Source organism: Mustela erminea, chromosome 16 (assembly GCF_009829155.1).
Source record: "Mustela erminea isolate mMusErm1 chromosome 16, mMusErm1.Pri, whole genome shotgun sequence".
Lineage (NCBI taxonomy): Eukaryota > Metazoa > Chordata > Mammalia > Carnivora > Mustelidae > Mustela > Mustela erminea.
Genome location: NC_045629.1, coordinates 80,420,571 through 80,437,658, shown reverse-complemented (window position 1 = coordinate 80,437,658; position 17,088 = coordinate 80,420,571). Strand labels below are relative to the sequence as shown.

Below are 17,088 nucleotides of genomic sequence, written 5' to 3'. Positions count from 1 at the left end.
CTACTCCCTCCGGTTCAATGATTTGCTAGAACAATTCACAGAACTCAGGAAAGTGCTCTGCCTAGGATTACCGTTTTAATATAAAGGAAATAAATAAAGACCAGCCAAAAAAAGACCCCAGTAGAGCAAGGTCTGGAAGGGTTCCAAACATAAATATCCCAAGACCCCAGGACTGGTCTTCCTCGCAAATCAATGTGTATTGCCCCCTTGGGAAGCTTCCTGAAGCCCCAGGGTCCACAGGTTTTATTGGGGTTTCATGATCTAGGCATGGCTGGTTGAATCATTGGCTGCATGATTGAACTACTCTCCCCAGAGCTCATACTGGTACTACGGGGCTCAAAGTTCTGACCAAATAGTTAGTCTTTCTGGCACAGCCAGCCCCCATTCTGACTCATCTCCTTAGCATAAACTACTAAAGACTAAAGGACTGATCATAAGTCACCTGGTTAGTATAAGCTTTCCAGGGCCACCACCAATAACAGAGACTCTTCCATCACTTGGGAAATTTCATGAATACAGTGGTTGTCCCCCAAGAACCAGGAACAAAGTTCAGCCAAAAGTTTTATTATATAGTCAGGCTTTTGGATAGTTTGTGGACATAGGTTCTTAATCTATAATACATTCTTCTTTCTTTCTTTGTTTCTTTGTTTCTTTCTTTCTTCTTTTTGTAGGGCACAATTTGAGTATTTACCCTAATTTTGACGTCCCGACAAGTCCTGCAATAATGAATCTAAACAATAGAGAAGAGAACCCTACTGTAAATAGAAAATCACCTTTCAGGGAAGACCTTGTCTTGCCCACCATGAAACCACCCCAGGTGGACTCTGATACAGAAGTTATTGGGTGTCCAGAGCCAGAGGACAAAGTAATCACACCACAATGTACGGACACGTGCTCCGAATCTCAGGTGTATCTGACAATTGGTGAATGTCAGAACAAAGCAGGTTTGCCTGAAGAGGAATGCTGGACTGGCCAGAGATCTGATGTTGGAACACATTCACTGGCAGATGAGGACCCACCCAGAAGGAGTCCAGGTCCAGAGGATGGCCAGGCCCCGGCACTCACCTACATTGATGTGAAATCTAGCAATAAGAGGCCTTGTGGTATGGAGCCCACAGTGGTCATTAGTTCTCAGCAGGAGAGTGGGCACTCTCCAGATAGCTGTGAATCGGACAGAGCTGTACCAGGCCAAGAGGTAGCTGGGGGAGGTCACCAAAATGCCATCCTTTCAGAGAAAACAACACCGCATGAGTTAAGTACTCTAGGAAAGGTTGCAGACCAGGAGGGCAAGATGGCACTGCTGAGTCTGAAACTCATCCCCTCCGAGCCCTGTGATCCACTAAACTCAACTTTGAGGGATCCCTTGGATGTTAGGGCTTCCCCAAAAGACCCTCACTCAGAGGAGCAGGAAGAAGTGTCAGTAATTTCTGGGGTCATCAAGAGATCTTCTTCCATCATCTCCGATTCAGGCATTGAGAGCGAGCCAAGCTCTGTTGCCTGGTCCGAGGCGCGAAGCAGGGCCCTGGAGTTACCCAGTGACCGGGAAGTCTTGCACCATCTGGTTCGAAGGCATGCTCTGCACAGGAACTCCTTAGAGGGTGGACACACAGAGAGCAATACGAGTTTGCCGAGTGGGATCCAGGCATCTCTCACCTCCATTAGCTCTTTGCCCTTCGAGGAGGAAGAACGGGAGTTGGCACTCACCAAGTTGACCAAGTCTGTGTCTGCGCCCCAAATCAGTAGCCCAGAGGAGTCTGCTGAAGACACAGACACCATGCAGCAAGGTGGAGATCTTGCTGAAAGTCCAGCCAAACCCATGGAGAGTGTAGAATCCCCGGCATCCAAAATCCCGGATGCTGGCACAGACCATTCCCTTGTGCAGGTGGTTTCAGGTGCTGATGGCCAGCTGGTCCCTGGTTACATAGACATCCCCAAAGGTACAGAGAGTCAGTCTGATCCTCAAGAACCTTCTTGTCTTGATGGGAGGACTGAGAACCTTGTAGGTGTTGAAACCAAAGGTCTTAGTGTAAAAATACCACGTATCATTGCACTTGAAAACCCTAGGCATGGATCTTATCCTAGAGTACTAAAGGAGACCCCAGAGGGCGAGCCTGAAGACTTGAATGTGGAGAATAATGCTCCTTCCAACAGTAGCATCTCAGATGATGAGACAATCGCCCACCATAAGGTGCCTGAGTGGAACTCTAGGACAGCTGCTGATGCCAGCGACCTGGAGTCCACAGGCGAGCAGAACAGCTCACCAGGCATCGTCAATGATGCAGCTTTTAGCGAAGGAACTCAAGCTCGTCTGGAGGCTGGACGTGAAGCAGGCACCGTGGGTTCCACTGTGACTCCCTCCGCTCACTCCCAGGTTTTAGGAAACCAAGAGCCAAAGACAGGCACTTCCGTCATGGCGTCTCACCTGGGTTCAGTGGAGACCTTCACTCTGGACAGCCTGAAAGCCGTGGAGGTCGTCAACCTGTCTGTGTCTTGCACTGCCACATGCCTCCCTTTTTCATCTGTGCCCAAGGAGACCCCTGCCCGGGCTGGATTCTCTGCCAAGCAGACCCCATTGCCCATCACTCATCAACCTTTGGGTTCCTTTGGAGTTGTCTCCACCCATTCGAGCAAGTTGGAGGAAGAAGTCAGTGAGAGGATGTACAGGTAAGCTGACCGCTGACTTATCTACCCAGCAGGGTTCTGGATTCCCCACACATTGCTCAGGTTCATGCATACTATTTCAATGCTGAGATAGGAGTTACTTTCTGATTTAGATAAAGTATTATATTTATGTCCTACAAGTCAGAGAGAGAGAATAGTAGAGGTGAAATCTACCAGCAAGCCTATCTCTCAAATACAGTCACTGTGTAAGTTCTTCTGCCCTTTTTCTGTGTGCCTGTCTCTAATATTCTTCTTATGCAAAAAATAGAGTAATTCTGCACAGACTGCAAGGTTTTTTCAACTTACTATATTGGGAACATTTCTATATGTACTGTGATTTATGAACAAACTCCTTTAGAGAGGGACCCTTGATATTTTTTTTTAGTTGTTATTATGATAAACAACTCCATTATGAATGTCACCATACCTCTGTCTTTGCATATTTTGACAGGGCCGTTCTTTAAGGGCCTCTGGGGGAATCTTATTCAGATTTTCTTCCTCAGCCCCTGAGGGTGTCCTTATGCAGGTCATTCCTTTGGCAAAGCCAGACCCTGTCCCTTCACCCTCACATTAGGGTTGTATCCATGTTGCTCCCTATCTATAATCTCTACATTTGATTAAGTATCTATAGCAGCCTTTTATCACTCTTCTGCATAATGCTGAAGAGTTACATATTACTGATACCCACGAACAAGGTTACACAGGCAGGTGAACTTGGATTCCTTGCTTTATAAAGAACGCTAAGTACCTGTTATGCTCATGGCATAAATTTAATACATAGATAGCAAGCACTGCCCAGTGCCTGGCTTGTAAGGTCACTTACCGTCCTTACAGCCTAATAGGGAGGTGGAAAGATGAGAGACGTGAACAAGGGTTAGTTGGGTAAAAGGATGGTTCTTGTGTGTGTGCACAGCTGAGTCAGAAGGACCCCATCTGGCTGAGGGCAGCAAGCATGCATAGAGACACCGGTGTCAGGGGAATCCTTTTAGAGGTGACCACAGAGCAAATACAAGAGACACAGTGGTGATGGGGATGATGGGGATGATGGTGATAAGGCTGGTAATAGATCATTTTTTTTAACTATTTAGTTTTGAGTACTGTTCTAAACATTTTGCATACACTGTGTCACTTAACATGCAGAATAGCTTTATGAATTAGATAATGGTATATTCCCCATTTACAATTGAGGACACCCAGTGCAGAGAGGTTAAATGGTTGACTCACAGCAAATAAGTGTCAAAGCTGAGATTCTGACCTTAGCAGTCCCACTTCTGAGTCCAGGTTCTTAATCATCACCTTGTCTGATAATCAGGCAAAGATCGTGATAACCCGGTGGGAAACACATTTCAGACAGACCTGAATACACCAAGGCATGGAAGTAAGCAAACTTCCTTAGTAAGGGAATCCTGAGAAATGTGTTCTCTCTGGAGGCTGGGAGATGCTGCTGAGAAGCAGGTGGAGGCCAAGCCATGGTAGCCTGTGGGCCACCTGGAGAAGCTTTCACTCTGGGGAGATCTTTTCCGGGATTGCATGGATCCTTGGAGCTGAATGGAATCTTAGGCGTCCTGTTTCATGCAGGAAGCACATAGAAATCAATAGAACCCAAACCCTAGAAAACTTTCCGTGGGATACTCTCTTGCCTCCTGGTTGAGAAAAAGCGTCCATCATCAGCATCTCCTGAGGCCTCATATTCTGCCTTTGCTGCTTGCAGATAATTCCTTGTAGATGTTCATCACTCCCACGGCCCAGCCAGCTCAATTCATCTTCTGCTCAACATGGCATATGCAGTATGGCTTCTGATTAATTAGTGTATTCTCCAGTTTTTATCAGGCCAAAGAAAAATTTAAAAAAGAACTGAAGATTGATGGATTTCTGTACAGTGACTTATCTGTACTAGCTTCTGATATACCGTATTTCCCACCAGAGGAAGAGGAAGAAAATTTGGAAGATGGAATTCACCTGGTAGTCTGTGTTCATGGCCTAGATGGTGAGTCCCCAGAAAGATTTCCTCCTCAAAATTCTCTACTGTAGAAAATTTATAAGATTTATGAATGAATTTAAGTCAGGTATGTTTTCAACAGTGTTATTAGTAACCATGGGAGGGCAGCATGCTGGGTCTAGGGAAATGACCTGGCCTTGTTCCAAAGGAAGAGATTTCTTTTCCACAAAAATCTACTGAGTAAATGAAATTCATAAGTGAATGCAATAATTCAATGAAGGAATAAATGGAATAAATAAATAATGGAATGAATGAAGAAATGGGATGTATAATTAATGAAACTAATGAACAAAAATTAAAAAAGGAAAGGAGCAAGTATATGGATGGATGGGTGGATGGATTATTGAAATGAAAATGTCAAGGGAAATGTGAATAGTTAGAATGTATAGGTTAATGGGTCCCATGAGCCCACAGAACAGCAAAGAAATGGAGAGCAATGAATGTGTGGATACATTTGGGACAGTCTCGGTCTACTGTCCCAAACTGTTTTGTTGTCTATTTTTATTCATTTCTTACTTATGGGGCAATTTTTGCATATCAGATGCTGTACCAAGTTCTGGGGTTGCAGAGACCCAACATGGTTCCTCACCTTAAAAAGTTTTTAATTTCATGAGATCAGCAAATATAGACTGAGAACCAAATGCTATTGAAGAACTATCTCCCACTGATATAGAAGTCCAAGGAAAGAGAATGGGGAGTAGGAAGGGCTCCTTCTCTGCACCCCACCTCCCTAATGACCTAGGACCCTGTGTTAGCTTTCTTTGGTTTCTTTGGTCCGTTCAAAGGCTCTGTAAGATACAGAACTTAACTGCTCTGCTGGAAGATCTTGAGGTCCCAGTTCAGTCTGGACCAAAGGCAAGCACGTGGTCCTGATTGCCTTTGTGAATTTCAGCTTCTCCCTAACTGGCTGAAGGAAGCAGTCAGATCAGCTGGAGGTACAGGGTATTTGAGTTCTCCTCAAGCTCAAGTTGACATCCTAATTGATACGAAAACTGGAATGTGGAACATGATTTCTGGAAGAATCTTGAAGTCTACTTTATATGTACTCCAGTGCATAACTAATGTGAGAGAAGGGAAGGGACTCCTCTAGGGCTTCATGGGTGATGAGAGGAAAACTAGTGCTCCTCATCTTCTGGGGGTCATATAGTAGGGACTGGTGGTGTGCTATGCTCCCAGGACACACTGTTCTTTTTTTTTTTTTAATTGATATAATGTATCATTAGCCCCAGGGGTACAGACCTGTGAATTGCTAGGTTTACACACTTCACAGCACTCACCATATCACATACCTTCCCCAATGTCCATAACCAACCATCATTTCCCTACCCCCCACCCCTAAGCAAGCCTCAGTTTGTTCCATGAGATTAAGAGTCTCTTACGGTTTGTCTTCCTCCCAATCTCATCTTGTTTCATTTTTTCCTTCCCTACCCCCCAAACCCCCATTTTGCCTCTCAACTTCCTCATATCAGGGAGATCATATGATAATTGCCTTCCTCTGATTGACTTATTCCACTCAGCATAATACCCTCTAGTTCCATCCATGGGGTTGCAAATGGCAAGATTTTGTTTCTTTTGATGGCTACATAGTATTCCATTGTATATATACACAACATCTTCTTTATCCATTCATCTGTTGATGGACATCTAGGTTCTTTCCATAGTTTGGCTATTGTGGCCATTGCTACTATGAACATTTGGGTGCACGTGCCCCTTTGGATCATTATATTCCTATCTTAAGGGTAAATACCCAGTAGTGCGATTGCTGGGTTGTAGGGTAGCTCTCTTTTCAACTTGTTGAGGAACCTCCATGGTGTTTTCCAGAGTGGCTTCACCAGCTCGCATTCCCACCAACAGTGTAGGAGGGTTCTCCTTTCTCTGTATCCTCACCAGCATCTGTCATTTCCTGACTTGTTAATTTTAGCCATTCTGAGTGGTGTGAGGTGGTATCTCATTGTGGTTTTGATTTTTATTTCCCTGATGCTGAGTGATATGGAGCACTTTTTCATGTGTCTGTTAGCCATCCGGATGTCTTTTTTGCAGAAATGTCTGTTCATGTCCTCTGCCCATTTCTTTTCTTTTTTTTTAAAAATTAATTAATTTATTTTCAGCATAACAGTATTCATTATTTTTTCACCACACCCAGTGCTCCATGCAATCCGTGCCCTCTATAATATCCACCACCTGGTACCCCAACCTCCCACCATCCCCCCACCACTTCCAACCCCTCAGATTGTTTTTCAGACTCCATAGTCTCTCATGGTTCACCTCCCCTTCCAATTTACCCCAACTTCTTGATTGGATTATTTGTTCTTTCTGATAGAATGGGAGAAGATATTTGCAAACGACATATCAGATAAAGGGCTAGTATCAAAAAATCTGTAAAGAACTTATCAAACACACTGTTCTTTATATCCTTAATTCCCAATCCTGGGGCTAATGCATTTCACTGGCTGGCTATATGCTGTGGATTCTGGGATGCTTGGTCAACAGGTGTACTTGGCAAAGTGTCAGATAATCCAGTGGTAAATGATACATTGTGGGTGAGGAGGAAGGGGAGGAAGAAGAGAAGGAGCAACAGCCTTGGTGTATCACTCATCAGAGGCCAGGCACCCTTCTAGATGCTGAACGTTCATTACCGTCATCAATCCTCACAACATCCATGTAGAACAGGTGGTATTGTTGTTCAAACTGGAAACTGCGAAAGAGGCCAGCTAAGGAATTGGGTTAAGTCCCCATAGCTAATGTGGTTGAGCCAAGATTAAAACCCAGCTATCAGCCTCCAGAGCCCTTGGATTCATTCTGCCTTATGCCAACGTATTCATCGTGTCCTCTCTCCAAAGCACCATCCCCATCGCTGTTGGGTCATCTTTTTAGAAATCTTACCAGATTTGGTCGTGCCAGTCCATTACCAAAAATCTTTCTTTAGAGCTCTCAGAAAATAGAATAAACTTCTGTCTTAGAAAGCTCCTGTGTTCTGAGCCTCCCCACTATCATCTCCCAGCCTTTCCCTCCTGGGATTACATCAGCTCCACCCCTTTCCCAGGGATTCACACCAACCTACGTCACTGCAACTGGTCACCCCAGGTCCCCTGGTGGGCTGCCCTGCTCAAAATGGGTGGATGGGAGAAGAAGGGGACTTAAATCCCTTGTGTCCTTTCTGATATGAGTAACTACGGGTCTGGGGTGGGGTGATCTGTCGTTTTTAGGGAACAGTGCCGACCTCCGCCTGGTAAAGACTTTCATCGAACTGGGGCTTCCTGGAGGAAAGCTGGACTTCCTAATGTCCGAAAAGAACCAGGTATGACAAAAGCAAACAAATAGACACTTCAGGACTGAGAGGATCGCTGAGTCATGTCTAGAAGAGCCTCCTAAAATCCCCGCCGATGATCTGCAGACACTCCCGTAGAAGGGCACCCTGCCGAGGAGCACTGGGTGGTCTGGGAAGATCATCATTTCCTTCGGGAGGGGAAAGAACGAGTAAAAAGTGGGGACACGTGGATCAGGTGGCCAGGGTGCTAGGGCAGATGACAGCTGGGATCATACATGATTGAGGTGTCTGTGGGTCTCTACTGGGTGAAGGGGACGGTCACAGGCTAACCTAGCCCCTGTGATGCAGCTCTGGTGGCAGAGGGATTCCAGTGGGGTTCCATAGGGACTACTGGACCAGGTCCAGACAGAAGGAGTGAGATGGTGGCCAGGAAGTGGGGGGAGCTGGTCACTCAGGAAGGATTATGTCCCATGACATGTCATTACTGCCTAAAAGTTGAAAACCTCATAGACATGTGGATTTCCACGACATCCTTTTAAAATCACCCTGGCTGGGCAGTTCCTGGCACCATTTTTAAGCCTACTATGTCTTCCAGAATATTGCACATCAAGGTCAACTCAGGCCTTATAATTACTACTGTTGATTCGATGATTCATGCGCAATTCACTGGATCTAGCTGAGGACACGGGGCCTGAGAGGCTGGGGCGTCACAAACACTGCAGCGTGTTGTAAACAGTTTAAACCTGACGCTGGTGTGGAGTAGGCTGAAGGACTCGGAGGAGACAGGCTCGCACTGGGAAGAGCAGCCCCAGGCACAGGTCCTGTGAGCAGGAAAGCTAGCCTGCCGGCTGGCGAGCATGACACTCTCTTACTCCATAGACACTGGAAAAATGACCAGAATGCTCCATTCCTGTGGTGCCTCTAGGGCCATAGAGTGGCAGGTGACAACGCACCACAGGCTCCCTCGCCATTTGCCTGACAAATACTCACGAAACCCCTCGTCCAACTTTGTGGCTTGGCGCTCAGCACAGTTCCACGTAGCCCGCGACACTGAAGGACAACTCCAATGATGACAAAGTGTGTTTTGTGTGGGCCTCAAGTCTCTCTTCCTGTGGTTCCCATAAGTTTCCAAAAGTTTGGCCACCAATCTAGTGTGTGTGCCTCATTCCAGGTTTTCAAATTCATGTGCGCCGCTTCTCCTCTTCCTTTTCTGCGCGTAACCTCTGACCGTTCCTGCGGAGTCACTTTGGAGGGCTTTGGACCCTGCTCTAGACGTGGCCTGGTAGCGCAGTCTCAAGGCTATGCTGGGAAGAAAGCAGGGTTCCGGGGGCAGGTGGGTTTGGGTGTGAGTCCTGGGGCACAGGCTCACCCTTAGAGCCTGGTTCCTCGTGGTACTATGAGGCCAGCGGGCAGCAGACAGATGCAGCCCCTGGAGACTGATGATGTGTCTGTCGGTGCCGTGTGCCTGCGGCTGTCCGCCAGCTTCTCCCATCTGTTTCCAGCCAGCCTCCTGACTGAGGGTCCCCTGGCATCCTGAGTCTCTTCCTGAGAGCCCCTATCTAGGGACCCCTGTCCTTGGTGCTGAACCTCCACCTGTTACCCCGACGTCAGGCTTAGGCGCGCTCCCAGAATGCGGCACCATGGAAGAAGGTGGCCTCCCGCAGAGCCTGGCCTTGCTGTGACCCCACCCAACACCAGGACCCTCTCTCTTCTTCCAGATGGACACGTTTGCAGATTTTGATACCATGACGGATCGGTTGTTGGATGAAATCATTCAGCACATCCAGTTGTACAACCTCTCCATATCCCGAATTAGGTAAAAGGAAACCACAGGTAGTTAATGCTGGGGGAACAGGGGAGGCATTTCTGGGTGTTGGCCGTAGACAAGTGGGGCATGCTGCCTTCTGTCTACCTCCTTCCTAAGCTAACTTGTGACTCACTGACATAGATGACTTTCAGAGCAGAAGGGAGTGGGGGGACAGAGACATTTCCCAGCTCAGCAGAAAAGGAACTGGACTACGACACAATTCTAGGTTTGAACGGCTGTTCTAACACTCACATGTCTGAGGCCTGACTCTACCGCGCCACCTGTCTCTGGCTTTCTAAACCTCTGAGCCTCCATCTCCCTGCCTGCTAGGCAGGGCGAGCACTGGCATCGGGTGTGGAATAGCGGACTGCATTGCCTGCCCCAGGAGAGGCCTCTAGTCCACACTCGTTCGGTCCTTCCACTCCAAAATGAGCTTGGCTGAAACGTTTCCTGGTTAAGACGAGGGTCCATAGCTTGTGTTTTCTCTGGGCATTTACAGTCTGTGGACACAGTGGTGGGTCCACGTGCATCAGTCCTTTGAGGCCCCAGAGATAAAATATCCGTTCTTTATTTCACAAATGAGAAGACAGAGGCTTGTAGAGATGGGGTGGAAATCTGGGTAAAGCCATTTCATGGACGAACATTCCTTTCCTTTCTTGCCTGTTCTGGGCTCACTGTGAGCAGAGCCGCGGACCTCTCATGGGACAGGGTTTCTGTAAACAGGTATTCAGTTTGAAAATGATGCCATGTTGGGTCCTCAGATGTGTGAGTCGCAGTGTGACTGGAGCTGGGGTGCAGGAGGGGCGAACCAGGGCGCGGGCTGGCAGCGGGCGACTCCGTACACTTGGAATGATGATGTGTGATGCATCAAATCACAGAGCGAGTCAGAAGTCAGGTCCCCAGCAGCCTTATCAGCTAGGCCAGGGAAGTGGGGTTTCATCCTGTGAAGGCCAGGACCCCCTGGTGGCCGGAGACAAGACACAGGGCATGGACAGGGCTCATTTCCTAATGGAGCCCGGCCACACGCCCGCACTTCTCTTCGGACCACACTGGGCAGCAGAGACGTCGTGCCCGAGGTCCCCGTCCCAAGCTCACTGTGGCCAGAGGCTGGAAGCCCAGGGAGGGTGGGCTGGCAGCCCCCATTCTCTTGGCCAGAGCCCCCGAGTCGGGGAGGGGGATGGTGGGCCCCCTCATGCCCCAGCACAGCAGCTGGCCCACCGCGGCCACACTCACATGCGGGTCTGTCCCACAGCTTCATCGGCCACTCGCTGGGCAACATCATCATCCGGTCGGTCCTCACGCGGCCGCGCTTCCGGTATTACCTCAACAAACTCCACACGTTCCTGTCGCTGTCTGGGCCTCACCTGGGGACCCTGTACAACAACAGCACGCTGGTTAGTACAGGTGAGCAGGTGAGACTCCGCCGAGCCCGTCCCTCCTCACCGCCCACTCGGGGCAGGGGGAAGATGAAAGCCCAGGGGAGGCTCTTCGGGACGGAATCTGGCGGCTCCGAGATCTCGTCTGCGAACAGAAAGGTGATGCCCTGGGCTCCTGGCTGGACAGGACCGAGCGGGCATGGGAGTGGGGAGCGGGGAGCAGGGGTGTCTCAGTCTGCTTGGGCTGCTGTAATGAATCACCACGGACTGAATGACTTACAGACCACAGCCTGGAGGCCGGAGGTGCGGGCCCCAGGGGCCGGCAGATTCAGTGTCCGGGGAGGCCCTCCACTTCCTGCTTCCGGGGCGCTCCTCCACTCAGCCTGTAGCAAAGGGCTCGGAACCACGTCGCTGCCACTGCAAGCCTGTGGCTGAGTTCTGACCTAGACACTTGGGGACGATTTTGGCCAAGACATTTTCATCTCTCTGTGACTTAGTTCCCTTATTTTTTTTTTAAGTTTTTTTTTTCTTTCCCCAAGGATTTTATTTATTTATTTGACAGAGAGAGACACAGGAGAGAGGCAACACAAGAAGGGGGGACTGTGAGAAAGAGAAGTAGTCTTCCCACCGCGCAGGGACCCCGATGCAGGGCTTGATCCCAGGACCCGGGTTCATGACCTGAGCCAAAGGCAGATGCTTAGCAACTGAGCCACAAAAGAGTCCCTTAGTGGGCACCTGGGTGGCTCAGTGGGTTAAGCTGCTGCCTTCGGCTCAGGTCATGATCTCAGGGTCCTGGGATCAAGGCCCGCATCGGGCTCTCTGCTCAGCAGGGAGCCTGCTTCCCTCTCTCTCTCTGCCTGCCTCTCCATCTACTTGTGATTTCTCTCTGTCAAATAAATAAATAAAATCTTTAAAAAAAAAAAAGAGTCCCTTAGTTTCTTTATTTTTAAAATAGAGCTAATGTGTGTATGTATGTCTGCTTGTGTATATGTATGGATACATTTCTGATCTCTATGTATACGTGTGCATATGCATGTCTAAAATATGTATAGTGTGTGTGTGTGTGTGTGTGTGTGTGTGTGTGTGTATCAGGATTGTTGAGGATGAAGCAGGAGAAGGAAGGAAGTTGACTAAAACATACGAGAGGCCAACCATAGCCAGAATCTACACTTCTTGCCGGAATGGAACGACATGGCCTGCAGCCTTGAGGCTCTCCAAGTTTGCTCTAGCAGGTTAGGGACACCGCGGAGAGTAAAGGAGCAAGGCTCAATGCATCTTGGACAATGAGCAGAATCTCCAAGGCAGTGAACGGTGGGACAAGCTTTTTGTGCAGCAGAAAATAGTGTGTATGATAATATGGAAGCAGGCAACAGGTGGCTCTTTGTGGCAGGAATACAGGCTGAGCTAGAGGGACAGGAGGTGACCGTGAAACTCTCAGCCAAAGCCTGATGATGGAGGGTCTCCCGTGACGTGCTAGTGTCCGTGGGAGCCCCATGGCTGGCAGATAGCAGCCCAAGGAGGATGTCGGGTCTTGTGTAATCACAACTAGTCTCTTAAATCATATTCCTAACACACTCCTTCCATGGTCCCCGATTGCCCATAACCCATTAGGTGGCCTCTGGGCCACCCCAGTACGCTCCCACTCCCCGCCCGTCTCCCAGCCTCCTGCACTGCTGGGGGACACTGAGGGACACTGGGCTGCTTGCCTTCCCCACGGAGCGGGTCAGGTCTGTTCGTCGGCCTTGATGTTATTGGAAGGACGTTAAGTGAGGCGTTAACCGCATCGCGTGGAAGGGCGTCCCTGTGCCTTCTCTCTGCCTCACGAACCAGGGAAGCCACCGGCGGACAGACACGTGACTGAAACCGCATCTAACCTTTTCATATTTATAATCTTGCAACATGACGAAAAGAACAGCATCGTATTCACTTCCTTGCACTTTTGTCACACTCATTTTGTCGTGGGAGTGCAACATCCATCAGTGTCGGTGCTGGCTTCACCAGGGTCAGGGACGGACTCTGAAGTGGAAGGTGCTTCGGGTTCTGTGTGCTACGTGCACCTGCAAGGGGCACTCATCTGTACAGCTGTTTGGGCGGCTTCTTCAGATGTGTGGGAGGGGGTCAAAGGGGTCGAAGGGCACAAAGTGTCATCCTCCGGACCCCCGTCACTTATCATTTTGCAGGATGATTTTATATCCCCGCCACAAATACGTTAGAGTTTTCCTCGGACTTCCCCAAAGTTTGCTCAAGCGCCTACTACTCTCTTATTTTAAAATTGGCTAAAAATCACAGTTCCACGTTGATCTCTCCCCAGTCATTTTATTTATCTATCTATCTATCTATCTATCTATTTATTTATTTTCAGCATAACAGTATTCATTACTTTTGCACCACACCCACTGCTCCATGCAATCTCCCCAGTCATTTTTACTCTCTTTAGGTTTCATTATTGATTTTTGTTCTGTTTCATTTTGGTCCTTCTAGGCCTGTGGCTCATGCAGAAATTAAAGAAATCCGGGTCCCTTCTGCAGCTGACCTTCAGGGATAACGCTGATCTGCGCAAATGTTTCCTCTACCAACTAAGCCAGAAAACAGGTGCGTGCCTTCCTCCAGGGCATGCTGCTGCAGTCACGGTGTAAGCTGGAGGTCCAGCCCGGAGACCCAAACACTCCCCTCTTGCACCGATGCACGCAGGGAAGGGTAGAGTCAGGAGGTACTGCGTGCACAGAATCTTTAGCAAACAAGGGAGGCCGCCAGCTACTCACGAACTCAGCCACTCCCAAGAAGGGCGTCTCAGATGCCCCAAGGTGGGCATCGAGGTCATCTCCACACACGCACTGTGGCCTCTGCTTTCCGATAAGATTTCGATGCCCTAATCACACTTCCCAGGTCTATGTGCCTACTCACGGCTCCTCCCCAGATACAGACCCACCCACATAAAGAGCAGCTGAGCCCTGGCCACTTAAGTTAACAGTATGGGGGGAGGCAGGGGTCCTTCCTGGGCAGGGATGAAGTCACACCTTCACCCACACTGTGATGGGAAGTGCACACAGGTGTTGGAGACCCTGCCTGTGTTGTGGGGACGAGCAGAGCACAGCGGTGGTCTGAGTGTCGAGCCTCGGTCCCACGTCACCCTCTCCGTCACCTGGTGAACACCACCCCCCGACATCTCAGCCTCTCTCTGAATGTGAGACCTCGGGCAAGTCCTTACCCAGTGTGTCTCTGTGCAAAGTTGGGCTTTCAGGACCCCCCACAAGGAGAGGTGGAAACCGGAGAGCAGTGTGGTCACCACAGAGATCTTGGGAGCTGGGGTGACCCCGCAGAATAGGGCGAGGGGCTGGTCTTCATGGCCCTGTCTCGGAGGCACGCTGGACCCCCGCAGGTGGTCTTAGGAGGCTGGAGGTCCCACCGCGGGGCAGGGGCACAGGCTGAGGGCCGTGCGGGGAGAGGGCCTGGGGAGCCCTCTGCAGGGTCTGTCTGCAGGCCTGGGCTGGGTCTGAGGACGCAGGAACACGCCGTGCCGTACAGCCCCTCGGTCTCCAGCTGCAGCCGCTGTCGTCCAGCGGGGACAGGAGGAGCCCTGCAGTCAGGAGCTGTCCCCATTGTGGAGAAGGAGGAGCAGAGTCCTCTTTTCATTCCTTATGGGCTTCTTAGAGCTGCTCCCCCAGAAAGCCCCTTTTGTCCCCTGGGTGCTGCTCCTCTTCCCCTGTAGAGAAGCGCTTGCCCGTGTCTCTTCAGCTTCCATGGCCAAGGAGAACACAGCAGCCCCTGCTCTCTGAGACCAGACGCTGCAGGGCTGGGCCCACAGTGTCTCAGCCGGGCGTCTTCCCGCCTTCCCCCTCTCTGTGCTCCGTGCGTGCACAGCGGGGAGGGTCTTGGGGGGACCCAGCAACAGGCACCCTCTTGGCTCCTTGCAGGTCTGCAGTATTTCAAAAACGTTGTGCTGGTGGCTTCTCCCCAAGATCGCTACGTGCCGTTTCATTCAGCCAGGATTGAAATGTGTAAAACTGCCCTCAAAGACAGACACACAGGTAAGACATAATAATAATAATATTTATTATTATAATATTACATATAATATAATATATTATTAATATAATAATAATATTATATATTATAATATAATCATTAATATAATAATTATTGTGCTATATTAATTATATATAATTAATATGCAATATATAATATATTAATAATATTAATCTATTATATATTAATTATAATATATTAATATAATAATATATAATATATATTATATAATAATATAATATATAACATATTGATTAATATATATAATTATATATATTAACATAATGTAATTACTATATTAATATATATTATATTATATTATATTATAATAATAATATAATATATAACAATAATAATAATAATAATTATTATTATTGTTTTTCCCGGGTTTCTGATTTAAAAAAACACACTCTGTGAGCTGGCCAGTGCCTACAAGGGCACACGGGACGGTCCGTGCCTCACACCCCGGGCTCTCCTGGTTTCCTTGGGATCCTGCGGCCCCCTTCTGCCCCAGGTCACCTGCTCCTCTCTCCCCCAGGGCCGGTGTACGCGGAGATGATCGACAACCTTCTGCGTCCCCTGGTGGACGCCAAGGACTGCACCCTAGTCCGGCACAACGTGTTCCACGCTCTGCCCAACACTGCCAACGCTCTGATCGGCCGGGCCGCCCACATCGCCGTGCTGGACTCCGAGCTCTTCCTGGAGAAGTTCTTCCTGGTGGCGGGGCTCAGCTACTTCAAGTAGTGGCTGGGGCCGCCCACGGAGGCTTTGTGACCCCTGAACGCTCTAGCTGAGACGTCCCTCGCAGCCCTCGGCCACTGCAGGGTCCCGAGGCCAGGAGGGTGGGGTGGGGACCGGCCGTTCCAGGTGCTTCCATCTTGGAGATTTGGGAAAGCTGAACCCGTCCACGGTAGTGTCACCTGACAAGAGGTTGTCCGAAGCTGTCCTGCCTCCTGGAGAGTCTTTCAAGATGCTTTCTAGGAGAAATATGACGAAATAAAGAAACAGAATCCTCGGAGTTGGTGAGCCCACCTTTTTCTCCCTCCGCTGGCTCACCGAGTCCGCTCCAGTCTCCCTAGGTGTGCCCGGTATGTTCCTAGCTCATAGCTTTATCATTCTGATTCAATCCTGTGCATACAAGCATTTCAGAACTCAGGGGAACCTCTGTGCGGAAGTGGGCGTATATTCCTGTAGATACAACCCGTAATCGATTCCAACGTGCCACTTGTTCAAGACAGCGTGATGTCCACACGGTCATTCTCCCATGTTCCACCACCAGGGGCAAAGGAATGCTTTATGGACTTGAGTCCTAGTTCATGTATAGCAGTGGGAGGGGTGATGTAAGGTACAGGGGCAGAAAGGCGATGTTCTTGGAAAATGCAGGTCTGTGATGAAGAAAAGCAGCTAGAGGGAAGGCGGTGAGCTCTGCTGCCTCACCTGCCCCTCCAGACTGTCTCTGCAGAGCCCTGGCCCACAGATTATTTTTGTGAATGCTTCCATCTCTCTCTGTAATTGGGGAAAACAGACTCAGATTAAGGGTAACAGAGGGAGGCACTGAGACAGATGGACAGACAGGCGTGAAGCTCCTGCTGATATTCTTCCAAAGAAATGCTATGTTAGCATTTGATGCAATTGCAAAAAAAAAAAAATACAGATACAAATGCAACCATTAACATGGCCAGCGGCTTCTCCTCTTTGTGGAAGGACAGACATCTAAATGGAGGAGTGCTGGATGAAACCTCAGGGGAGCTCGAAGAAGGTGCTGGATATCTTTTACTAGAAATGTCTTCTTGCCTTAGGAAAATAAAGGGCTAGGAGAGGTCACCACTGATTAAAAAAAATAATAACAACAATAAATAGCAGGGACAACAATGCGATTAGAGAGGAGGACATCAGCCCGATTGAGGACGCAGCTTAAACTGTTACTGGTAAGTCATTTAAGGGACGTTTT

General features: G+C 48.9%; 1 protein-coding gene across 3 annotated transcripts in view; it reads left to right on the top strand.

The window, feature by feature from the left end:
• The window catches only part of FAM135B (family with sequence similarity 135 member B), a 272,532-nt gene extending 255,761 nt beyond the window's left edge, over positions 1-16,771 (top strand). For all 3 annotated transcript variants that reach the window (XM_032316553.1, XM_032316555.1, XM_032316554.1), the window contains 8 exons: positions 672-2,664; positions 4,482-4,648; positions 7,867-7,958; positions 9,647-9,744; positions 10,988-11,139; positions 13,593-13,703; positions 15,026-15,139; positions 15,676-16,771. In XM_032316553.1, the coding sequence (XP_032172444.1) occupies positions 672-2,664; positions 4,482-4,648; positions 7,867-7,958; positions 9,647-9,744; positions 10,988-11,139; positions 13,593-13,703; positions 15,026-15,139; positions 15,676-15,881 (2,933 nt within the window). In that variant the 3' untranslated portion in view covers positions 15,882-16,771. The remainder of the gene's footprint in view (positions 1-671; positions 2,665-4,481; positions 4,649-7,866; positions 7,959-9,646; positions 9,745-10,987; positions 11,140-13,592; positions 13,704-15,025; positions 15,140-15,675) is intronic.
• The last annotated feature ends 317 nt before the right edge of the window (positions 16,772-17,088 follow it).